Source organism: Protopterus annectens, chromosome 7.part0 (genome assembly GCF_019279795.1).
Source record: "Protopterus annectens isolate FY-2018-M chromosome 7.part0, PAN1.0, whole genome shotgun sequence".
Taxonomy (NCBI): domain Eukaryota; kingdom Metazoa; phylum Chordata; order Ceratodontiformes; family Protopteridae; genus Protopterus; species Protopterus annectens.
The window spans coordinates 1,067,424,275-1,067,451,370 of NC_056739.1; the positions used below are offsets into that span (position 1 = coordinate 1,067,424,275).

The following is a 27,096-nucleotide window of genomic DNA, read 5'->3' on the forward strand; positions in this document are numbered from 1 at the left end:
AAAAGTTTTTTTCATTTCAGTAATGTAGGCAGTTCTTGACTTTTGTAAAGAGATAATGAACTAATTTGCTGCATACTGCCTTTATAACTAATAAAAAAGAAGAAGAATAACAGTACCCAGACTCGCGAATCTCGAGCAACCAAAAAACTTCAGAAATGGTACCGCAGAGGGCTTCCAGGCGAAGAGGGCACAAACAAATGGTCTAAGTTTCCAAGGTTTATTCAGCAATGCACACTAATAAGGGCTGGGTAATTGGTTAAATGATTGGATTTCTTTCTCAGTATGGTTAGCAGGGAACTATATAGAAGTGGATTCTTATAGTTCTAGTATAAATAAATTACATGCTTTTATATTAAAATCCAGGACTTTGAATATTGACTATTGTTATTTAAAAGAATGTATCCACAGGGGTCTGGTCCCAAAAGGCCCAGAACAATGTAATAAAAGGTTCTGAATTTCACAATGAATTGTTATGCATTTTTGACTCCTGTGGTTTTGATATTATGAAAGCGATAATCAGCAGAGTGAAAGAGAGATAGAGGGTTTATTAAAACAAATTGAAACTATTAATAGTTTGATTATCAGTGACCTTATGTTTACATTAGATAATGAAAAGGTTAAATATCTAAATATTAAAGAAGAAATTGAGGAGAAATGTGCACTTATTATTAAAAGAAAGTACAAAAAAATTACAAAGCGCTTCGAAGTTGCCCTAGACCCAGAGGTTTTAGAGGGAGCAGAACCCCCACAATATACCTCTAACCCTGTATGGGAGGTGCACCATAGGGCAGATGGACAGACACCTACAAGGGGTCATAGTGATGAGCAAGGGAATTATGATAATACTGAGTTGGGTGACCCTTTGGAATACCCCCCTTTACGAAGATCGGAGAGGTTGAGAAACAAAATTGTAACCCATTACAATCATTTGAGGGGGAGAGCCACCAGGGGAAGAGGTTTTAGGTGCTGATTTTCTTAGTTACAGGTTGGTCAATGAGGGTGACTTGAACATGGTGGGTTCACATTGTGAACAGATTATCAAAGATGGGTGCAAATTTTCTTATAAGAATTTCCACGTATTTAATTATAGTGGGATGGAAATCAATCCTACATTTCTTAATTTATTTATGAAAGGACTCAAGTTCATTTCTAGTAAGAAATATGATATTAGTAGTGTGATTATTGACTTTATAATTATTTATAAGGAAAAAGAACCTTGAACTTTTGGACTCTGAAAACTCAGTCACAACTGGAGCAGAGCATACCTTATGGAAGAGTAGTATGTTTAACCCTCTGCTTCACCCACAACTTAGAAATTTTGAGACGGTAGTGGAGAAGAAACAAAGGAAAACTTGAAGAAATACTAAAGTATACACCAGTCTCCCTCATAATGAAAATTTATTACTGGATGAGCTTAGATCAAACTGAAATATTAGAGTGATGAAACTTGATAAGGGAGGAGGGATAGTAATTATGGATACCATGGTATACATTGGAAAGATGATGGAGACTTTGAGTGATGAAAATAAATATGAGGGTTTCTGTCAATGAAATCAATTTAGTACATAGTAAAATAGACTGCATGTTGATGGATATGTTATTGGAAGGGGTAGTATATATGGACACATATAATGTTTTGAGGATTGATAAGCTGGCTACCCCTTCCATTTTTGGTATCTCAAAAATCCATAAGAATAAAGATGACCCCCTCTCAGACCCATTGTGGCTGCTAATGGGTCTAAGATTTACCCCTTGGCTGAATGTTTGGATTACAAACTTAAGGTGGCTTGGATGGACCAGGAGCAGATTCTAAAGGACTCCTGGGATTTTCTTAAGACTATTAATTCTATATTATACACCAAGGATTTGATTTTTGTAACTATAGCTATTGTAGATTTATTTTCGGTAATACCACATGATATAGGTTTACGTTGGTTTGCGGAGGCACTTATCGAGAAAGGTGGGTTTGATAATAATGAATTTTGATTATGCTTGGAATTAATGGATATAGTTTTAAAGAATCATTTTATTTACTTTGAGAGGGAATTTTATAAACCATTAAGTGGGGTAGCTATGGGGGCATGCTGTACCCCTACCTATGCAAATATTGTACTGCACAGATGGCAGCAAAAGTTTATTTTTAATTCTTCATATGCACAGTATTGGAAGTACTATAGGAGGTGTTTGGATGAGATTTGTGTTTTTGGACTAAGACGGTAGAAACTTTAATGGAAAGTTAATGGAATGTATTGAATATATTAGTTCGACTACTAATTTTCTGTGTTTTACTTACAATATTTCTAGGAATGTTTTAAACTATTTAGATGTTAGTATTTTTAAATTTGATCAACAAAAGGGTTTTAAATCAATGGTCTATTGAAAAGCAACTTTCTCTAATTCATATTTATTTTTTACTAGTGCCCATCCCTATGAACAAAAGACAAGTATAAATAAAGGACAATTTATGAGAACATTTAGAATGACCTCAGATGAGCAGGATTTTATAAATGAATGTGAGTTTTTTTTTAAAAAAACAGTTTTTTTCTTGATAGAAAATATCCTAAGCAATTGATTGAGGAGGTGATGAATGGAGTTAAGAATGGGAGGGAAGGTGGATTTTGTCCTATTTTAGGAAAAGACAATGTTATACTGAAATATGTGAACCAGGAAGACCACATTAATATTAATCATTGTAATCAAATGGACAGACCAAATAAGGGGTCCTGATGGAGAGATGAAAAGTCAGCAAGCAAAGGAGAGTAGTAGTGCTGAAATTGAATTCATCCTCAAGTCTTGGTGAGTACCTTCGCGAGGTGGGCCCTGTTTTTCTCAAAATTTCACCAAGGCAACACTGATATATAGACTGTATTTATATAGCATATATCATGGACAGAAGTAAGTCAAAAACAAAAAAAAGATAGCTGGGTGCACAAGACCCAGGATAAAAAAGTGCCCAATCCTGGTAGGCACACTGGTGCAAGGACTGGAAAAAATGACAGTGTAGAATCCTCAAAAAACAGAAACATTCCTACAATGGGGCCAGGCTCAGAGGAAGGATGGCCTCCCTGTTGTAGAAGGAAGTAGCAGTCCACAAAAATGACAAAAATTGATTGGCCAAAGAAGAGCCATAAAGACAATAAAGTGGACTATTGAGGATAAGAAAGAAATGATGTATTGTTACTATTATGTAAAAAGACCAGAATTTCCAGATACAAGATATACAAAATGATTAAGAGAGAAATTAGAGGAAAGAAAAATACTTCCACAGGAAAAAGCTGTCACAAGCTTCAAATAAAAATGTGTGTTAATCAATACAACAGGCTTTTGAAAAACAGTATATAGATCAAGAAACACTGATCTCTTTGGAAAAAGAAGCATCTGTGGAAGTGAGAAAATAAAACCAACAAAACCTAGAGATATTTGAAAAATATAAAAAAGAAATATGGACATGGGAAAGAAAGAGAGATTTGATATGGTGCAATATTTATGCAAAGGAGAAAGCCAAGTTAACTAATATAGAGAAGGCCATCTCAAAGATATTCAAAGAGAAATACAGGAAAAAGGCATCCAGATATGGAAAATTTCACAATGAAAAGATTAATAGCACAGAGATGTAATGTAGAAAAGATCATTAGTAAAGCAGAAGTTAAAGAAATATAAGTTGAAGTTATAGAGTGCCTGCAAAGTGAAGGATTTAGTGTAGAATGTCTAAAACAGACTACATCACAGCATGATGGAGTGAGTCCCCAGAGTAAGGAAAAGCAAGAAGATTGGGAAACATGAAGAAGAAATATGGACAGGGGAAAAGGAAAAGAGATTTAATATGGTGTAATATTTATGCAAAGGAGAAAGCAAACCTAACCAATACAAAAAGAGCAGCACCAAAGATATTTGAAGAAAAATATAGGGAAAGGAATCCGGATATGAAAAACTTTACAATACAAAAAATAAGAATACTAAGAAGAAAAATAGAAAAAGAGATTAGTAATGGAGAAGTCAGAGAAACAGAAATTGAGGTTATGGAACAGCTGCAAAGAGAAGGATTCAGTGTAGTAAATCAAATACAGAAAGCACCACAACAGGATAGAGCAATGGATATTCAAATTAAGGGGAAACTAGTGGAACAGGAAGCAACTGGTCAGGTGCCATATAAAGATATTTTGCAGCCTTCCACAGGAAACCAGTATAAACGTTCATTTGAAGCTAAACAGCAAGGAAAGGAACAGGAAACATTGGAAATTCTGACGCAGTCAATGTTGAGGAGTGATAGGTTAGTGAGTTCCCATATGACAGAACAGATGACACAGGATGAAACTGAAGAGAATGTGTCACAGGAAGATGCTATAGAACTTTCTATAGAATGTCCACAGGAAATGGAGAAGAAGGGATGTGCCCTTAGTATGGAAGAAAATTAGTTAAGAGAAGAGTTGCTTGATTTAACAGACAAAGACAGATATATCAAGATCAATGACAGAAATAGACTGCAGAAGGTTAATAAAACCCCAAAAGTCAGAAGCTTGAATAAACAAACACAGTAATTAGGACTGTCCATAGAGATCCATCCAATATAACAGAAGTAAAGAGAATATATTACTGTGCTGCTAAAATAATAACTGATAAAATTCTCCCATGGTAACACAGGGTAGCAAGGGAAAAGCGAATACCATCATGGAAATATTGAATACAGAAAACTATAAAGCAGCTAAGTATCATTGTTAGAAGATTATAGAAGAGAGAATAGATCAACAAAAATACTAAGAAAGATAGATGTGATAAAAGAAAGACCAGGATCTATTATGCACTATTGGAGATATCAAACTAAAAATTTCAAAACAGGTGGAAAGACTTAGAAGATACAAAGATAAATATAAGGGAAAAGCACAAAATAAGCAATTTATCGATGACCCAAAAAAGTTTTATAGAGAAGTGGGAAATAAGGTAAAAGGAATTGAATGACCGCCAAAAAAAGAGGAAGTAGATACATTTTGGAGAAGTATCTATGAAGATCCTGTGGAACATAACAAAGATGCTAAATGGATAGAAGAAGTAAAAGAAAGAATAAGAAGTTTAAAGGTACAGGATATGAAATGGGATGAAATAACAGACAGAGAGATTGAAACAAAGTTGAGAAAAGCCTTTAACTGGAAAACCCCAGGCCCAGATGCAGTACCTAACATTTGGCTTAAACTATTAACTTCTTTGCATGAGGATTTAGCCATGAGTAAGAACTATTTATATGCGCACCCTGAACACACACTGCACTGGTTAACAACAGGAAAAACAATGCTCTTACTTAAGAGTGAACCTGCAAGCTACCCTAAAATTATAGACCAATAACTTGTCTTCCAATGACGTATAAACTATACACGGGAAATGATGCCGACAGAGTTTATAGTCATTTAGAAGAAAACTCAATTATGGCAGTAGAACAAAAGGGCAATAAAAGAAAGTTGTATGGAATAAAGGATCATTTGATGTTAAACAAAGTTATAGTGGAGAAGTGTAAGAAGGGGAAGAATCTAAGTATGGCATGGATTGACTACAAAAAAGGATTTGACAGTATCCCACATTCATGGATAAAAGAGTACTTAAAATGTATAAATACACCCTACACTGATTGACTACATTACAGTAACCATGAAACAGTGGCAGACCACTCTACAATTAAGCCATGATAAAGGACAGATTATTATCCCAGGGGTAAAAATTCAAAGGGGGCTATTTCAGGGTGACTCATCACCATTGCTGTTCTGCCTTGCCATTAATCCATTAAGCCGTAACAGCTTAGGCCATGGCTACAATTTGGCTCCTAGAAAACAACAAAGTCTAATGACTTCTCATCTTCTCTTTGTCGATGATTTAAAACTGTATACCTCATCAGATGAGGAACTGAAAGCACAGCTGCAGGTTGTCAAAACTTTTTCAGATGTTATTGGAATGTCATTTGGTCTTGATAAATATGAAAAAGCAACCTTTAAAAAAGGAAAACTGCAGCACAAGGAAAACATCAGTTTGGGACAAGAATGTGAAATAAAAGAACTTGAGCAAGAGGGAGTATATAAATACTTGGGAATTGATGAAGGATCAGCAATAAAACATGAACAAATGTGAATAAAACTCAGTAGGGAGTACTTTAGAAGACTTAAATTAATCCTAAAAACAGCATTGACATCTAGGAACAAGATCCAAGCTATAAATCAATTTGCTCTTCCTGTCCTAACTTCTAGTTTTGGAGTGATTGACTGGCCTCAAAAAGTGTTGGATAGACTGGATAATTAAAACAAGAAGGATGCTTCATGCTTACCAAATGATTTATAAAAATCAGTGTATACCAAGATTATATATTCCCCATTCCAAAGGAGGGATGGGCCTCCTTGAAATTGATTACATGTATAGATTGGCAATAGTGGGACTCCATGCATATCTAGTGACCTCACAAGATCCAAATGTAGTGAACGTTTTGAAACATAAGGAGAATAAATCTAAGATGACATCTCTGCTTAATTTAGCAGAAGCATATCAACGTCAAGCAGGAATGGAAATCAAACCAGAAGTGGATAAAAATCAGGCAGGAACTGAATGTGCTAAAAACCAAAAGAAAGAATATAAGGTGAAGGACCAGATGAGAAGGCAAGAAATGTGGAAAAATCATAAATATAGTTGCAAGTATAGAAAACTTCTGGAAGAGCCTCATGTTGATCAAGATCAAACACAGGAATGGTTAAGGAGAGGTGAATTCACATCAAGAAATGAAAGGTAAATATTGGCAGCCCAAGATATTGGGCTACGTACATGCTGGTTTACAAAGTCCATTGAACATGTGGGAGAAACAGACATATGCAGGTTTTGTTGAACTGAATTGGAAACAGTCACACACCTTGTTGCTGGTTGCGACGCACTAATGGCAGAGGGACTGTATACTGAAAGGCATAATAATGTGGCAAGACTGTTACACTGGAGATTGTGCAAATATTATGATATTGAAGTGGCTGAAAAACACTGGAAACATGAGCCACAAAGAATCATAGAAAATGATGAAGTTTATATCACATGGGATCACCCAATACCAACAGTTCAAAAGATAGATGCTAGAAAACCAGATATAGTGGTCCAAGAAAAGAAGTCAAAAGTAGCATTGATCATTGAAATCAACACACCCAGTGACTACAGTGTCTTGCATACCGACAGACACAAAGTCATAAAATACCTTGATCTGCAGGCAGAAATGAGAGCCATTTGGAAGAAAGATAGCCAGACAGTTCCAGTAGTAGGAGCAACTGGTCTTATAAAAAATAATTTACAAGCATATTTAGATATGTTACCAATTCATGTAACACCGTACGAATTGCAGAAGTCATTACTGGGCACATTGCGGGTTAGCACTTTTGGCTAACATCAAAGAGTGAAACAATACTAATTTCATGAACTTTAATTGTACTTTGACTTAGGAATGGGGTCTACTCCCGTCATGGTATTAGAAACCCAAAAGACTTGGACAAATTAAAAACCACAGCCCAAATAACTTTAATTATAAAGGAGCTCTGGTATTAAATTATAACAATGAGGTGAACATGGTCAAGAGAATAATTTTGAATAATTGGGCTAACTTTGCTGTTTTATCAGACCTAGAAATATTTTTTAAGAACCCCATAAGATTTGTATTTAGGAAAGGCAACAGCATAAAGGAAATTGTAAAACAAGGTTATAACAAAACAAATGGTTCTTGTAATAAAAAATGGATACTTATAGATGTGGGACTTGTGCCCAGTGTTCACACACTGCTAATACTAAAGCAGTCTATGTTGGGAGTACTGATAAATTTATACAAGCAAAATATTTTTCAAACTGCGACAGTAAGGGAGTAATATACCTCACACAATGTAAAATAGGTGATGCATTCTATGTGGGGAAAGACTGAGCGAAAGTTGAAAAAAAGAATCTTTGAATATTTTTATGCTATTTCTAGGAAAGATGAAACAAACATGCTTTATAAGCACACTAAGAATTGTACCCAGACATTTTTACTTTCTTTGTACAAGAAGAAATCTTAAAAGACCATGGGGGCACAGGAGGAGAGGACTGAGTACAGAGAAATATACTGGCAAATCATTCTAGAAGCTAACAGGGAGCCAGGTCTGAATGAGCATATTTTATTCAGCCCAGTGTTAAAACTCAGAGCAGCAAGATTGTAACAAAATGATTTTATTACTATTCATTGTCAGTACATAAGGCCAATTTTTTATATATTTTTCTCAGTCTGGGTTTTAAACAAATTATTTGTTTCCAGATTTTTTTATACTTTATATTTATTCTTCATATTTCAATTCACTTTTGTAGGAGTTTTATAGGTGATTTTAGATATTTATTGTTATAGGATTTTGCTTAGTCCAATATTATTAGTTTTATATAATAGTTATATGAATTTAGTATAGTTTTTATACTTCAGGATTATACTGATATGTTTGCACCCTGCCAATAATGTGCATTTTTAATATTTTATTAGGCTTTGCAGTAAGTAAAAAATAGTGGCTGTTCATATTTAGTTTTTTTATGCACTTCACCTTTTAGAGTTTTAGTTAATCAATGGATTGATTAGTGTAATGAGCGGGTATATATAGAGACTGATGGGTAGTTTATATTTTATCTGATGAAGTCCGATGTATTCCGGAAAAAACGTGGTGATAAAGTTAAGCGTTAATTTTATTTTATTAGTGTGCATTGTTGAATAGACCTTGGAAATCATTTGTTTGTGTCTTCTTCACCTGGAAGCCATCTGCAGTACCATTTTTGAAGTCCTTATAACTAATACATACTTTTGCTCAGTACTGCATTATATTCAGTTAATTATCATATACTGATCATATGTTTTATAATGAATTTCTGATATCCTTTGGCACTAGGTTGTTCTCTGATGAGAAACAGTGTACTGTAGTAATAACCCATGTCTAGGTGTGGGTAATGCTGGATTTACTGATAGTTGGCATGGTTTGGTCACTATGGCAAAGCCCGAGTAACAAAACAAAGCCAACCATGGGTGGTAAATCCAGCATTACCCACACCCAGCCATGGGTTATTGCTACTATACAGTGACATTATTTAAGAAAATGTTAGTTACTTTTCTTAAATAATGTCTTTGTATAAGGGTGCCGTGATGCTCTTCTGCATTTTTTCCTCAGTATCCTGGGGTTTCCTGATGTACTGCACACACGTATGGGACTTACATTCCCATGCTTACACAGTACATCCATGCTTTGGCAAGAAAGCAACAAAAGAAGGAAGATCCCCGCTGCTTCTTTAACTTTTTTTTTTTTTAAAGAAAGAAAAAGTTTGCAATCTGGATAGTTTAGAGGTATGTAAGAGACAAGGCAGAAATACAACAAAAATTGGGTACATTATGCAAAACTAAAGAAACATACCTGATTTTCCTTGCATTTCTGTCTTGTCTCTCTTGTACCTGTAAACTGTTCAGATTGCAAATTTCTTATCTTTCATCATATTTTTCATATGCATGCTGCCTGAGAGGAAGTCATACATTTTGAATTAAAAAAAGTGTTAGAAATGTTCTGCTTCCTGATCAACTGCTTGGGTACAGAGATCCTTGTGTTTCAGTAGATAAACCTGTTGCCAGGTTTAGAATTACATACAAAATATATGAGGACGGGGCTTCTGTTTCTAGTGTGTTTTTTTTTTCGTTGTCTTAGCTCAAGGAAACTGAAAAAATCATAGCATATATCAATAGAAGAAAGTCCAGGTGACTGGGCTTTTTTTTGGTATATGCTCAATTTACAATAGGCACTCTGGTTGGGCTGACCATCAGCATGCTCTTTTTTGAATATTAATGGCCAGTCATTGTATAATCAGTATTATACAATGGAACATCGCGAAGCACGAAAAATGTGCACGCTGATTGGTCAATCCAACCAGCGTGCTCGTTATAAATCCAACATAAAGTGACAAGAAAACGTACTGCTGCTAACGTATCATGGAGCGGCTGTTTCATATCACCAGATAGAAAAGATCATCTCTGTAATAAAAATCATTTGAAGTAGTCATTGCTTCCATGCTGCACACACACTACAAGTTTTTCTTATTTTGGGACTACTCCCAATTATATCAGCAACCGCATATATCAAAAGTGTGGAAACTGTAAGTACTTTTTTGTAAAAGGGAAATCACCCTGATTGACCTACTCCCGATTACAAAGACAACTGCAATTTCCGAAGTTTCACGTACAATTTTCTAATGGTACTTTAACAAAGCAAATGTTAGGCAAAGACCACACAAAAAAAAAAAAAAGCATTACATATGCTGGGTCTGCTTTAGTTTAGCGAATGATCAGATGATCAAACGCTGTTAGTTCGAACACTAAATGTTGAACCGGCAAAATAGCGAATGGCCGGAACAGCAAATTTTTTCCCAGGGAAACAAATTGCTTGGCCTGCCATCTGGGGTTGTGCCATTTCCTCCACTGTAGTGCGAACTCGAAGTTGGTATATTTAAGTAGGGGGTGTGGGGGGCACAGCCCCCCACATCAGGGGGTGTTGGGGCAAAGCCCCCCACTTCATTTAGTGTTGGGGGGGGGTTTGTTTTTTTTTTGGGAACAGCAATTTTTTTTCCCTGGGGAAAAAAAATCAATATTCTGGTTGCTCGCTGTTATGCGTTTTCGAGATTTAGGTGTCGATATAACAACGTTCGATCATCTGATTGTTTATTGTTATAATATAGACCCCATATGCTTCGTCCTCGTGACTAAACCATGCCAACCATGGGTAAATCCCACATTACCCACAGCGAGCCATGGGTTATTGCTATAATAGTCAGCATTTCAGATACTTTGATGATTTGCCTGACAATATTTCTGAGTTATTTAGTTCTTCATTCAGAGGGTTACATCTATAAATGTGTATTACACACTTCTAAGACTAAAAATGTTTTTTTTTTTAAATGCTGTAGTTTTGCACTGAAGAAAGAAACCAGGTATTTTAATCAAAATCAAATCCAGAAGATTCCATGTTGCCCATATGAATGACAGTACTTTGTTTTCCTGAATTCAGAAATAGAATTCAGTGAAAATTGCAATGGTGAAAGGAAAGGTTTAGGTTTGCCACCCAATGGAAGGAATCCTCTCTTTCTCTCTCTCTCTTTCACACACACTCTTTTTCTCTTTCCATTTTTTACATGTTCCATAAATATTTCTGTACTACAATACTATGACTGAAACTTTATCAGAGAAATCTTGGGATGTTTAATGTTTATGGAAATTACTCTTGATAAATCAAGAGTTTTCTCATGCTGCAGTCACAGAGTTGTAGGGAATGTTAAGATATCCAGTACAGTCTTACTGATATAACCTCCTATAAACCTTTGTAAAATGTGTTCATAACAGTATATTTGTAATCTGAATATATTTTGTAAATGTTGTTTTATAGAAACAAAGCAAAGAAAAAAAAAAAAAAAAAATATATATATATATATATATATATATATATATATATATCTATGATTTTCTTTGCCATGGAAACAGTAACCCACCTGTAGCATACTTTTAACACCGTCCCTGAAGTTGTCAGCAGCAACTGCAGCATAAAATGCTTTTCTCTTGTTTTTGATGAGCCAGCCCTGATATTTTTCCATGGTGCAGTTCATCTCAGCTACCATTTGCTTTCTCGGACCCTGAATAATTAAAAAAAACACAGGTTTACAGTAGAATCAAACATAAAAATAAAGATGCAACTGCGTATTTCTCTTAACTTCCATAAATAACGTTAAGTTACCCGAATAACATATGAATACTACTTGAACAATAAGGTGTATCAGATCACCTTTAAATAATTTAATTACTTTAAAGAAATGCCTTCTAGTATAAAAGCATGATATTCAAAATTAAATTCTGTGGTCTGACTCAACTGAACATGTTTTACTAAAAGAGCCAACTATATTTACTGTGTAGTAGCTTTCTAACTACAAACTGGAGTGCAGTAGATGTTCAAGTGATGATGATCTGTTATTTCATGCTTGTAATTATCAATGCTGTATAGACTTCTGGATCTACCTCTGAGATGGAGAAGATCTGAAAACAATAAATCTACAAAAGCAGAAAAGAAAACTGTAAAACATAAAAATAAAAAGCCTGTAAATATAGCCCAGACCAAAGGAAATATGTAACTTGTTTACTATCATTAAGTTCAAATTCATAAACCAGAGTACTTAGTTAAAACTTAACCTGTGTTGGCTCATTAGGCTGTAGTTTTAAACTGAGGAACAGAAGGTGGCAGATTTTACCCCAAAACTAGTGCCTGAACCCACAAAAGTGTCTCTAGTCATACAAGAGTAGTAACTTAAGAACTGACTGTTGCAGTGTAATTTTTTCCTGTGTTGATAATGTATCTGTATAGATAATTAGGGACTGCAATGGTGTCTGAATTGACTATAGGTTTTTGTATTTACATTCTGCATGAGTAAGTGTTTATCTCAAAATACCTTGAATGTGCTGGTATTTATTATTGCTCTAACAGTGTTACATGTTTGGGGTGTGATTCTTTTAATGCTCTTTGAGCTCTTATCATATTGATGACTGGTATTTGTTAACTGTGATAATCAGACTGGGCATAAGTATCCCTTTTCAGTGGAAGCCCAGGGAGAAAAGCTCCACAGATACAATTGCTGCATCAACAACAAACAACATTCAGGTTCAATAAAATTGGTTACAAACAAGAATATATACATTCAATACATATTAGAGAGCTAACAATTGAAGAACAACAAATATATATATATATATATATATATATATATATATATATATATATATATATACACATATATAGTAACGGCTATACATTAAATTAAGTATTGTTAGAGAATGGTGGATTTGACATAGTAGGGGGTTTTAGAAGGGAAGGAGGAATGCACTGATTTGTTTATGTTCCACATAAAACTACTATTATAGAGCGTAAGAGAATTTGGGAAGAAATAATTTGTTTTCAGTAGGGAATATTTATTATGTGTGGGGAATGGAACCTGAATGGCAGTGGTAAGGATGCGTGGGGGACCTGGAAGTGAGAGTATAACCAAACAGGGAAGGTTTCTATAGAAATATATGCAAATATTTACAATGGAATATGTGAATTACTGTCAGGAGTTCAGAGAGAGTTTGAATATTATTCCCCAGGGTACAATAACTGAGACAGACTTCCTGGAAATCGTATTTCACAGGAGCATGGGTAATTATTTGAAAGCTTTGAAAACCATCAAATAACTATTTCAGATCATACGCCAATAAAGACAAGAATGAAGATGTGGGGTAATTAAGGAAAAATGAGACACTGGTGTTTTCTACTTATTTGTTAAAAGCACAGGAAGTTAAGGCATGGGTAGTGGAAATGACTTGAGAGTTATTAGGGAAGATACAAATTTCTTCAGAAGGGATAGGTAGGGAATAAGATAAAATGACTGAGTTTAACAACTACAGTAGAAATAAAAGAAAAAGAAATATGGGAAAGGGGTATTAGAATTCTTTTAGATGGGTTGTCAAAAGTTAAAGTTCTGCTGAAGAAGCGGAATCTTACAGAACAAGAACAGAGGTTGACTGCTAAAGAGAAATTAAGGGAATATCTGGATAATATGCATGAGTTTAGAAAGCTTGTTGTTAAGCAAGAACACAAAAACTCTAAACACAACAGTTTAAGAAGCAAAAAGCAGAACGGCTGTTACCAGACGTAGGGAGCCTATGACAAGAAAGATAATTGGCAATCCTGTAGAGATCTTGTCAATATTTCATAAATTCTGTGAAATTCTATGTAAAGCAGATGAACAGAAAAAACAATAAAAGGCACAAATTGAAATATTTATGGAAGACTTAACTATGTCAAGGTATGAAAAAGGTAAAGCTCAAGAATTAATAGCTAAGATAGGAAAGGATGAGATAGAAATGGTGATGCATAATCAATCAACAGGGAAGTCTGTGGGAACAGATGGTATTCCAATGGAACTGTTGAAGCTCGAAGGGGAGAAAACAGATAAACATCTGAAATGTCTTATTTAACAATATTTTAAAAGGCAGGAACGTGCCAACCTGTTTTGAAGAAAACTACAGTGGCTGCATTACCCAAAGATGGTAAAAACCCTCCAGAACCAGTTTTACACAGACCAATTTCAATTTTTAACAATGTTTATGAATTGTTAATGTCTCCACTGGCTATGAGAATTGCAAAGGTATTGCCAAAAGTTGATAGATGTGGATCAATGTGGTGTTGTGGAGGGAGGAAATCATATGGCAATATTACAGAGCAATGGTGATCTGCAAGGACGCAGAGATTAAGAAGACCCTGCTATTGTTGGTGGGTCTTGCTGCAGAAAAAGCATTTGATAGATTCAGCTGGGATTTTATGAGAAGATGGTAGCATTTACATTCCCTAATAGAATAATAGGGTAACTTAGGAGATATTGGATTTAGATGATTGTCACTGTTGAAGTGACACCCTGACCCCATGAAAAGGGCCTATGGACAGATGGATATATGAGGGGTCAGAGGCAAGAATTAAGGTCGGTGGGTTCCACCCCAACAAGCTGTGCTTTATTTCTTTTATACTAGTAGCCATTGACAAAGAAAATAAGGGACCCACAAATTCATGGCTATAGCTGGCATGGTAATCAAGAAAAACATGCTTTTTTGCAAATTATGTTATTTTGTATTGATAAATCCAAAAAAGAACATTTCAGTGAAGTGAAACATTTCGAGGCAGTTTCAAGTCTTTTCAGGGTGAAGATAAAAATAAAGGTTATAGAAGCAAATTATCTAGCCAGAAAGTATTCCATTAACTAAGCCATCACAGGAAGGGAGAAAAGAAGATTTTACCTAAGAGGCTGACTGCAAGTAGGATAGAGAAATTAGGCAAGAGGGGGCTGGAATTTACTGAAGAAAATTAGCAAAAAAACAGGGTATTGAGAGTAACTAAGTATGGTGGGAAAGGTGATAGCAGGAGATGAGGCCAAGGAGAAGTTTGGACTGCAGATTGGAGACTGCCTTTCCCTACCACGGATTGATAACAGAGTACAGGGAAAGAGATGGGGACAGGAGGGTGCTAAGTGAAAGAGCAGCTCTGGTTGAGTTTTTGTTTAAGTCTAGAAAAAAGCTGCTGACAAAATGGATATTTTTTCAGCATATAAAATAATCCATGACTAACTATAAGAATCAATCAGAAGAGGTTAGAAAGAGAGATTGGCTAGCAATATACAAAAGAACAGTGTGAGTTTATTTGTACAGCTACAAGTAGGCAACAACGTCCAGAAGGTTTAGAATTTTTGCATACAAGTGTTTGAATAGGTATTTTTCTACCTCAAGCTGACTTCAGAGAAGTTTTACCATCCTCCCTCCTTCAAGACTATACTGAAACATGCCAGTTAGGAAATTAAGAGTTGTTGTTGTGTCTTTCGGCTTTTTCCCGGTTAGGGGTCGCCACAGCGGAACTCCGGTCCGCTAATGATTGGCAGTAGATTTTTACATACTGTTATAAAATGTAAAGCAGAGTACAGTCTTAAGGTTGTCACAGGTAACAAAGGAAACTACAAATCTTTCTTAAGCTATGCTAGAAAATAAAGGAATAATGTCCAACAATTCATGGAGCCCATTGATAATAAGATCATGTACTCTGATCCTGAGGAAATAGCCAATATATTAGCAGATAAATGTAGTGCTAACTTTCTCTACCTACCCCTATTGCTGCCTGAAACTAACTCTGAAAATGTAGTTCACCTGAAATCACTTTGGAACAAGTCTTAGTATCCTTGTCAACCTCTGAAAATAATACCTTCATGCAAGCAGACAACATTGAAGTTGCATTCTCATTAATGCCAAGTATGCAATATCCAGACCTCTAAAGAAACTGTTCATCCTCAAATTGTCTACAGGGTTTGTGCCTGATGCCTGAAGAACTGCCACTGTGACTTCCTTAAACAAGGATGGCCCCTCTATAGACTTTATGCAGACATAGACAACCTAGCTGAACTAGACCCCTCTTAGCTTGGTTTTGAAAAGGGCAGGTCCTACATTTTGAACCTAGTAAGCTTCTTTGAAAAGGTTACAGAGGTTGTGGGCAGTGATCCCTCTGTGTACACTGCTTATCTTGACTTGATCAAGACTTCTGATACCATTTCTCATACTGAAACTATTGGACAATTTTATAAACATAATGTAAACTCCTACATCATTCGCTGAATCTCAGGTTGTGATAGTTGCTGGTATATTCTCTGAATGTAAAACTGTAATGAGTGGTGTACCACAAGGATGTGTACTAGGCATTCTCCTGCTAGACATTTATTTTGCACACATCCAGGTCAATATCCCAGAAGTTAGGTTGACCAAGTTTACTGATGACTGCAAGCTGGGTACTATGCTCATCTATTGATAATAAACAGCTCCAGCAAGGTTTAGAATATGCAAAAAGCAGGTGTACTGAAAATGGTATAAAGTTAAATGCAGACAAGTGCAATATAGTTGAATTTGGTAAAAACCCTGCTTCATATCTTATAAATGGTAATCATCTTCAGATAGAAACAGACGTAAGAGACCTGGAAAGTTATGTGGACAACTCTCATTTGATCATAATGTTTCCACCATAGTCAGGACATCCTTGTATCCCAACCAGTTAAATTTCCCTACAAAGAACTTTGTCAGAAATGTTGGAGGAAGAAGTGATAGTTAACTAAGGAAATATTTTTTGTGACAGCATATAGGAACTGAAATGCCTATATATAGAAAGAGTTTACTGAGTTTAATACCACTGGCTACCAAAAAAGCAATGACTAGAAAATGTAAATCAGAATCTAAACCAATCATAACTGAAGTATTGAATGCTGCAATGGGAATCAAAGAAATGGAGGTAGGATGTTTAGAAAAGGGAAAGGGCAAGTTATATAGAAATAAAGTAAATGTGTGAGGCAATACATGCAGAATAATATGTCCCAAGTTGTGGCTGAAAATGTCACTGATCAGCCCATTCACCTGCTTAACCAACAAAATTAAATAAATAAATAAAGAGTGTTGGAAGAAGTGTTCAGTGAAGACAAAACAAGGTAAGAAACAGCTAAGTCATGTTTTACTTATAGGTAGCAATTTAGGAATCATTTGGCAGAGTGGGAACTACCTCTGGGGTAAGGAGAAGTTGCACTTAGAATTTATTTTTAAAATATATTTTTTATGTATGTTTAGAATGCGTTTGCATTTTATATAAACAAACACATAAAACTGTGTTCTTGTCTGTTTTCAGGATACATCTCGGGATGCCAAATGGCCAAAGTGCTGGTGTGCCAGTTTAACTCTCAATAAAATTTGTTTTGGTATTTTCTGCTTATATATATATATATATATATATATATATATATATATGTATATATATATATATATATATATATATATATATATATATATATATATATATATCAGTTGTATTACTGAACATAGGCTTTCACAAATAGAAAATACAAGATATTAAAAGCACAGCCCTTTCATAAGCCAAGCCCAAACCTAAGTAATATATTTGAAGTGAAACATATTTTAAATGTGATATCTTAATGAAGTATCTTTATACACAATAAGGCTTTGCTAACCTTGTTTTGTTACATTGGGAAGAACATTTTGTTTTTGAGTCTAAGTTTAAACACAATATTCTCCTATATAATCATTTTTTGGACGATATACTTATTTTGTGGAAGGGAAGTGAAAGCGAAGCTAAAGAATTTGTTTTATATTTAAACTCCACCACCAATTTTTTAAAATTTACAAGTACTTGGAATACAGAGGAAATTGAATTTTTAGATATACATTTGGTTAAAACACATGAATGATTACAAAGTAATGTTTTTAGAAAGAAAACTTACAGTTACTCACTATTGCACTATCAGAGTGCTCATCCATACAACGTAAAAGTATTATTAAAGGCCAGATGGTTAGGATTTCTCGTTTAGTGAGTGAAGATGACATATTTGAGAAGGAAATATACACCCTGATAGGCATGTTTCTAGCTAGGGGTTACCCTTTAAAATTGTTGTTGAAAATAAGGAAAGAGATTTTTTTAAAAAGGAATACTCATTTCCCACCCATTTTGAAGGGGAACACAATGTTAGATAAGGGCGAGATAACTACATTCAAAGGGGATTCAATGATTTTGAAATTTAATTACCAAACTCCATTTATTATTGAGACTGTAAAAAGAATTTGGGATTCTAGTTTTGATGTTAATATGAAAGATGAATTAGGTGTCACCCCTAATTTTGTTTTTAGTAGAGGTAAGAATATTAAGAATATTCTTGAACAATCACCTACACGGTTTAACCATTCTAAAATGTATAAATGTGGTTCATGTAGAATGTGTAGATATATTAATGAGGGACCATATGTGGTGGTCAGTGGTTTTAATAGGACAATTCCATGCCCAGGCAGATGCTGTTGTAACACTAGTATGGTAGTATATGTGGCTACTGCAGCACCTGCCTGGGCTTTTACATAGGGATGACCACAAGGAAACTTAAGGAGAGAATGGTTGAACATGTTATGGCAATAAGGAATAAGAAAACAACAAATGCCTTATACACACACATTACATCATGCCTTAATTTTAAAAAAAATCACATTTTTTGTTATAGATAGGGTGAAGATGTGTGATGGGGGGGGTGACATTAAGTTAAAAGTAGAAGTGCTTGAAGCTAAGTGGCAAATTAGGCTTAATGCCACTAATGCTCCAGGACGTAATGATAAAATATCATTATACCCCTTTTTGAAAGGAAGAAGTTATTTGATTTAAAATACTTTTTAAATTATAAAAATATAAAATACGAGGCTATTTAAGATTTTTATAAAGTTTTTATATTTAAGTTTATTATTTGTGAAACATATGTTTCAATAGGGACATAAAAGTACTTCTAATAATACGTATATGTATATTTATTATTACATTTAATATTTTTACATTAATGTATATTTTTATTTATTCCGTGAGTGCACTATTTATTATTAATATATATTTGTGTATTGTATTTGTTTAGGTAGAATTTAGGTAGGATTTGAAAGTCAATATTTTAAAATACCTTAAAGTTTATTATGAGTGTTTTTAATATTGTGGCTTTAAGAATTTGTATTAATTAATCAATTGTCAGTTTGAATTTGTGATGTCATTATATATAAATTGTTTTTTATGTACTCCCCCTTTAACTCTGAGGAAGCCATTGTATGTTGAAAGCGCTTAGTTTCTGGAGGTTTGATGTGATTAAAGTGTTATAACTACAGTTCTTCTTCCTGTTTTCGGAATTTTCTTTTATTAACACTAATTTTGATCCCTTTGGGATTAGTCTTATTTGTTACATAGAGGTATTCTACTAAGTAAGGGGAAATATTTCAAGCTGGAAAATGTAGGAAATAAACTACAGGACTGAGATCTATTATAACAATGATGTGTTGATAATAGGAATGATGTGAGCTACTTCCCTGCAAGGCACTATATTTATGAAAAATATTGATGAGCTTCAGAATTTGGAGGGGTACTCAACTGCAAGGGGATATTCCTATGTTTTTTATGTTTTTTTTTTTTATTTTTATTTTGTTTTTCTTTACCAGGTTTTTCCAATTGGGTATAGTCAAAAAAACCCTTTTCAGCGGGGTACAGGAGAAAAGCTGCAACTTATTACAAATATTTTTAAACAGACATTCAGTAATATGCAGGTACATACATAAGTATTATACATTAACAATTGCACATACATTTTCTAATTAAATTACATTCATATGGAATAAAGAGAGCTATTACTGTATAACAGATACTTATGCATTTGTAGATGATGAACACTGAGCATGTGAAGAGGTGTATTAGTGGAATCGTCATATAGATAATAGATCATGTGATTAGTGCTTAGAAATTCAAAGAAATGGAAGTGAGGAAAGAACTAGATAGGGCAGGCAATGCAAATATTGCAGTTAAGAGGTGGGATATAAAGCTTGTTAATAAATAAACAGATTGTCTTGTTCAATACCAAGATGTGAAGGGGGCATTATGCCTTTGAGGTGGAGTGGACAAGAGAGTGCCAAAGACTATGGTTATAACAATCACTGGAAGGGGGAGGAGCTACAAACAGGCATTGTTTACATTTATATCGAAAGACTGATGTGTTGACAAGGATGAAAACTTGCCACACTGATATGGAATATATTCTAAAGAAAACAAATAAAGTAATTTTTATAGTGGTTAGTGGCCACAAATGCAAGTAGTGTTTGTGTAACCTGGTTGGGGAGGTACAGACATGTAACACAGGTAGGTCATGTTGAATGTGCAGGAACACCTCACACCTCTTGGCATTTTCAGGTAGACATCTTAGCATTAGTCAGAATTCTTTTCTGCATGAGACTGTATCCATATATGTGAAGTACTATTTCCCTTATGTGGCCACAACCATATCCTCTATGCCTCATGTGCAAACTTGCACAGGTGTAGTGGGGATCTCTGTGCATAAAAATATATCTATGTCACTACCAATTTGGGTTTGTTTGTATGCATGCAAACAACCCCATGTTGATCTGTTTGTAACTGCAGCCCATTGTGACCTTGTCTCCACTAGGAGGGCAATTTAAGAAGTACAGTATCAGTATTAAGGTAAATCAGATGCATCTTACTGAAATATGAAATGCTGATATGCAGTTTTCAGCCTCTGACAATGCAGACAATGTGTTTTACTGGGCTAGCAAAACTGATGTTCTCTCATTTCATATGAAAGTATTTGAGGTTTTTTCTGTTGCTTCAGATTACAGTAAGCTATTACAGCTGATTTTACAGCAAAATATTGAGAAAAATAATACAATATTTTCTGTTAAATATTAGAATAGATGTGATTTCCTGTTGCTTTTGAAGAATACAAATGCCCAAATCTGAATTATCTTTTGAAAATGGACAGGCAATACCTGGAAACTTGTAGTAAAACTAATTTAAGGAGACGGCATTCTAGAATTTTTTTTATCCTTATTTCAGAAAAGAGAATGCTGCTTTCTGTTCACATAAATTCTGAATTACCTCTATAACTGGTTATAATGCAATGCAATAAGGAAATACTGCAAAAGATTAACTAACAAAGCCAACGTGAGCTTCTTAAACCTGAAACAGAATGCATTTCTTACAAACCCAAATCATCCAGCGGGAAGACAGATGCCTACCCTTGCCTACAACTGCTACTCTCCCTACTAGTACTAACACATTCATTATAAGAAAGGAGGATGGTCCTCTAACAGGTGTCACATTTACTGACCTTACTAAAACATTTGATATTGCTTGGAAAGATTTTAGGAGAGCTAGCCATTCATGCCCTGGACGTACCTCTCAACTGCTATGATTTAATCATGGTACTATGATTTTAGCCCTCAACTTTAGTCTCACTCCTGCTAGATTTAATGAGGTTACTGATGTTCTACATCTTGTTTATGGGTACCTGCCTTAACAAATAAATAAACTAAGCTTCTACAAAGACTCCCTACCACTAACTACACAGGGTCTAATTTATAAAGACCTTTGATTGTGGAAAATACAAAAGGGCTCCTCTTTCTGACTCTCTGCCATGACTTTTAAAAGCAAGTTATAATTTTTAGTGCTCTGAGTTTGAGAGGTATGTGCTCATTGTAAACAGCAATTCATATCTTATCTGACAAATTGCACCCTCACAGACGTTTTGGGCAATGACTAATCTAATCCCCTTCATGTTAGCTCTGGAATTTCTAAGGGTCTTTTTAGGTGGCCTCGTGTTTAGTTTATTCATAAATGCCATTATCTTTTGTCTGCCTAACATTAGCCCACCACTCTTTGCAGATAATCTTGAAATTTGTTGCAAAATTGTCCCTGAATATTTTGCTCTCAATACTCTGGAAAAATTTTATCATCAAATTTTAAGAAAAACAAGACTATGCGCACTTGTAATATCCAGGATGAATGCATCTACAGATAAATACTTGGCAATATCCTGATTCCTGTCAGGGACTACATACAAAATGTTCTTTATTAAAAAAAAAATGGTGGCGCCCTGTGTGGTTGGGGCTCTGTCAGCTCATTTTAGAGATATGCATATTTTGTCTTCTTTTGCACAGAAAAGCTCGAAAAAATCAGTTTCTGCACTTTCAGTTGAAGTTACAATAACTTATAGTAGACAGACGTTACTAGAAATTAAACAGTTGATATCTACATGCTGCTGGTTGGATGCTTTGAAGTCTGCAGAGTATCTGGGGCCTACTACTTGCACAGGACTACAACAGCTGAGTATTTTAACTCCTCACACTCTAAAGTGCCTGAAACTGAGAACAGGTTTCTGGAACATGCTGGACAAGAAAAAAGAGAAAGAGATGTGAGAGAACAAGGAAAAGAGATTGCAGAGCAGGTATTGATATAAAGTTAAAAGAACCCCCTACAGGCCTGTACTACCAACTATACTGCTAGCTAATGTGAGATCACTGGATAGCAAGATGGGCTACTTGAGACTAGAACTCTCCAAAAAGAGCAAGGTGAGAAATACTTGTTTATATTTGATTACTGAGACATGGCTGCATGACAAGATAAATGATAGTGCAGTAAACGTAGAGAGTTTTACTCTGTTTCATACAGACAGAAAAAAAAACTGTGTGGAAAGGCCAAAAGGGGTGGAGTCTGCATCTTTGGTAACAATAGTGAAGCAACTGTGAAATCATAATATCACACTGCTGAGAAAACTTATAGAGTTCCTGTCCATTAAATGTAGACCATGTTACTTGCCCAGGGAGCTGAATGGGGTCAGTGTAACAGTGGTGTATATCCCACCTAGTGCTAATACCACTGAGGCTTTAAAAAAACTATGCAATCACATGGGTGAGCTGAAGAGCAAATATCCTGACTTTGCACATATGGCAGCTGGTGACTTTAATATAGCAGATCTGAAAGACATTCTCCCGCACTACCATCAGTATGTGGACAAAGTGTACATAAACTTAAAGAAAGTTTAAAAGGCAGTGCGACTTCCACAAATGGGAAACTCTGACCATTACACCATCTTGCTACTGCCAGCTTACAAACCTGCACTGGTTAGAGAGAAACCAACAAAGAAACAAATCGGAGTATGGCCTGAGGGGACTATGGAGGCCCTCCAAAACTTCTTTGAAATAACCAACTGGGATATGTTCAAGAGGCAGCCACAATGAATCAGCAGCTGAACACTGATGAATACACTGAGGTAGTGATGGCATACATTTCAAACTTTGTTGATGGGGTAACAAATACCAAGAGTATCACTATTAGAGCTAACCAGAAGCCATGGCTCACCTCTAAGGTATATGAGCTTCTGAAGTAGAGAAATGCAGCTTACAGGGCTAAGGACAAAGCAGCCCTAAGTGTAGCAAGAGGTAATCTGAGGAGGGGTATAAAGGAGGCTAACAGGAAGTATGGCAGAAAGGTACAGAGCCACTTTAAAGACATGAAGGATGCAAGGAGTCTATAGGAAGGCATACAGGACATCACTCACTACAAAATCAGGTCAGCACAGTATGAGGACAGCATCATATTCCTGTTCATTTTGAACATCTTCTTTGCTGGATTTGAGGAAAAAAAAAAACAACAGGATAGCACTAAATCTGCCCACTGATGAGTGGGATGCAATTCTCAGCCTCAGGACAGAGGAGGTAAGAAGAGAGCTAAGGAGAGTGAACACCAGAAAGGCTGCTGGCCCAGACAACATACTGTACAAGGTGTTAAAAGGCTGTGCCGATCAACTATGTACAGTGCTCAAAGAAATATTTAACACCTCTTTTGGGATGGCAAAAGTACCCTCATGCTAAAAGGAAACATCATTCCACTACCTAAGAAAACACTCCCTCCAGCCCAAATGACTACAGACCAGTTGCAGTGACATCCACTGCTATGAAATGTTTTGAGAGGCTGATTAAAAAGCATCTTTCATCATGCCTACCTCCTGATTTTGATCCTCTGCAGTTTGTGTATAGGGCTAACCGATTCACGGCTGATGCCATATCAGTAGCACCGTACATCTCCCTTGAGCATTTAGAGGGCAAAGACAACTGTTTGAGGATGCTGTTCATAGACTTCAGCTCTGCATTTAATACAGTGGTACCAATGCAGCTGATAGAAAACTGGCACATTTAAGAATCAGTAAACATCTCTGTAACTGGATCCTGGACTTCTGATTGAGAGACCACAGAGGGTGTGTTCAGGTAAGAACACATCGAAGTGCATCACAATTAACACTGGGGTTCCAAAGGGATGTGTTGTCAGCCAACTGTTATTCACCATCCTGACTCACGACTGCTATGCTAAGCATAAGTCCAACCATATCATCAAGTTTGCTGTTGACACCACAGTCATGGGGCTCATTACAAGGGAGGATGAAAGGGCGTACAGAGAGGAGGTGGCTTCTCTGATCAGGTGGTGCAAGGGAAACAACCTTGACCTGAATGTAAGCAAGACCAAAGAGATTATTCTCGACACCAGGAAAAGGAGAACAAACCACCCAGTGTTCAGGATTAATGGTAAGAGTGTTGAGAGGGTTAAGTGTATGCAATTCGTGGGTGTACACATATCAGAGGATCTCTCGTGGGCAGGAAACACCAGCCAACTGGTCAAGAAAGTGCACCAATGCCTCCACTTTTTTAAGAAGGCTGAAAAAAGCTAAGCTTCCTCCTCATATTCTCTCCACCTTCCATAGAGGTGCAACAGAGAGCATCCTCACCTGTGACTTCACAGTGTGGTATGGAAGCTGCACAGTTACAGAAAGGAAGGCGCTACAAAGAGCAGTGAGGGTTGCAGAGAAGGTAACAGGTTCCAGTCTTCCATCAATACAACATCTTTATTCTGCAAGAAGCATCTGAAAGGCCACCAAAATAATACAGGACAACACGCATCCTGCGCATGGATTGTTTAACCATCTGGCATTGGGCTGGAGATATTGCAACATCCATTGCAGGACTACAAGATTCAGTAACAGTTTCTACCCTACAGTGATTAGACTTCTGAACTCATCCACTAGTCCCAGGGGTCTGGACATATAATAAGTCAATTTTTATTTATTTGTGCAATATATACTTATATATATTCCAAGTAAGTGCAATATTTATTGATTATATCCATAGTCCATATTATTTCCAAATTCACCACATCCTACCATAGTCACCACTGTCTCTCACTTGCTGAACTGGGCTGGCTTGAACTCCCTCACCTCCTTCAATGGTATCAACTCACACTCGCCCACAAACTAGTAAACCATCTACTAAATGTCCCATCCCTCCAGAATCTACTCCAACCCTATCGCACCACCAAATCACTAAGATCCAGCAACAAAAATCACTTGCAGGTCTCTAAAGCCAATAACCCTGCTGGAGAAGCACGATTCTCTTGCGCCATAGCCAAATTATGGAACTCCCTCCCACCCACAACTACCTCCGTACCATCATGCACCCACTTCAAAACTTTACTAAAAGCACACCTAAAAACATGCTGGCTATGCCCTTGCAACTCTCACTCTAATATCACCCACCCCATCCACCCACTACCTTTCTTTCCACCCCACTAACTACCTTGATTATAGCAAGCTCGGATGCTCATAAGCCTAACTACTTATTATACAGCAGGAACTTCTTATTGTAACAATTGTTAATGTCTGTTATGTACTTCGCAGATAATAAGGATTCTAGTTGTCTACTGATGTACTATGTTCTTCGTCTGTAACTATGTTTGTAATTGTTAATTGCTATGTTGATCAAATTGTTAATTGCTATGTAAATCCAATGTAACTACTGTCTGTATATTTTAACAGTGGAGCTTTTCTCCCCGGGCCTCCACTGAAAATGGACCTATGTCCAGTCGGACACTCCCAGTCAACAAATGTAAATAAATAATAAATAAATAAGAATGTAACTCTGTCAAGTGCAATATTAGACAACCTAGGCATTAAAATCTGTAGTGTGTCTTGTATTACTTTAAATAGGGTAGTTAATTTAACTCAGGGGAGGGTATTCTTTTCATATATGAGTGTTGGTAAATGTCTCTGCTCTTTCTTGTACGTATTGGGGTGGTATTATATTTGTTAGTTATGTTTATTCCTCTACTTGTATGCATTGTTTCTCTTTCCTTTGTAAGCTCAAGAAGTGAGCTAATGCACAAAATTTTGTTTAGGCTACACGTGTGTAGTTCTAAATGACAATAAAGTTTAATTTGACTTTGACTTATTTTAAATAATTTCGGGTTTGTCTAGATCTCAGCCTTTCCTTCACTGAGTATATTAATAAGGCAATGAACGTCCACCTAGCTGCTAGCCACAAGACAGTACAATGTTGCTATTCTACTTCCCAAAGGCAGGGGGTGTATGCTAACAGATGCTATTTTGACACCTGTTCTGGAGTACTACCTGCCAGTAACTACAGTCAGCTATACTGTTAACAGTCAAAATCATCAGACTGGCCTCAGTATAGAGGGTTATGATTGGGTCTCTGATTGTAAGCACGTTATTATGTGTTCAAGACATGGTCTTGGGGTGAATTTTGGCATCCTTCCCAAGAACACATAATAAGGGGTTATAATCAGTGAGACCTGATCATAACTCTTTGTACTGTATGGAGTTTTATCTACTCTGTGTACTAACTGTTACAAGAAAAAGCCAAAGTATTTTACCAGCTTTAAAAGCCAGTAAAGTACTTAGTGAGTGCTGTAGCATAGACAGCAAGTTAGGAAAACATCAGGGGCAGTTTTAAGTATTGCCCTAATTTAATTTAGTAACTTATAGTCTAATGTCTGTATACTTCCACAGATGTATAAGGAAAGATATTCAGGGGCAGTTGAAAGTGAAGGAATGTCCCTTCCCAGATACCAGACCATAGCAGCACTTGGGAGGGAGGGGTGTAACATTTGTTATAGACCTCCAGAAGCATTGTTACAGTTGGGTTTTGCTCTACAGTACTGCGTAACCAGGATATTATTAACCATTATTTGAGTGTAATCATGGCGCTCCATGCACTACAGAAGTTGTTTTATATAACTCAGGCAAATTACAACACTACTGCTGGCATCGTAAAAGGCGTAATACGTCCTCTACAGC

General features: G+C 35.9%; 1 protein-coding gene across 1 annotated transcript in view; it reads right to left on the reverse strand.

Annotated features, from left to right (window-relative positions):
- The window catches only part of SLC12A1 (solute carrier family 12 member 1), a 423,573-nt gene that overhangs the window by 149,483 nt on the left and 246,994 nt on the right, over positions 1–27,096 (reverse strand). The window contains exon 17 of the mRNA XM_044077625.1: positions 11,533–11,673. Within this exon, the coding sequence (XP_043933560.1) occupies positions 11,533–11,673 (141 nt within the window). The remainder of the gene's footprint in view (positions 1–11,532; positions 11,674–27,096) is intronic.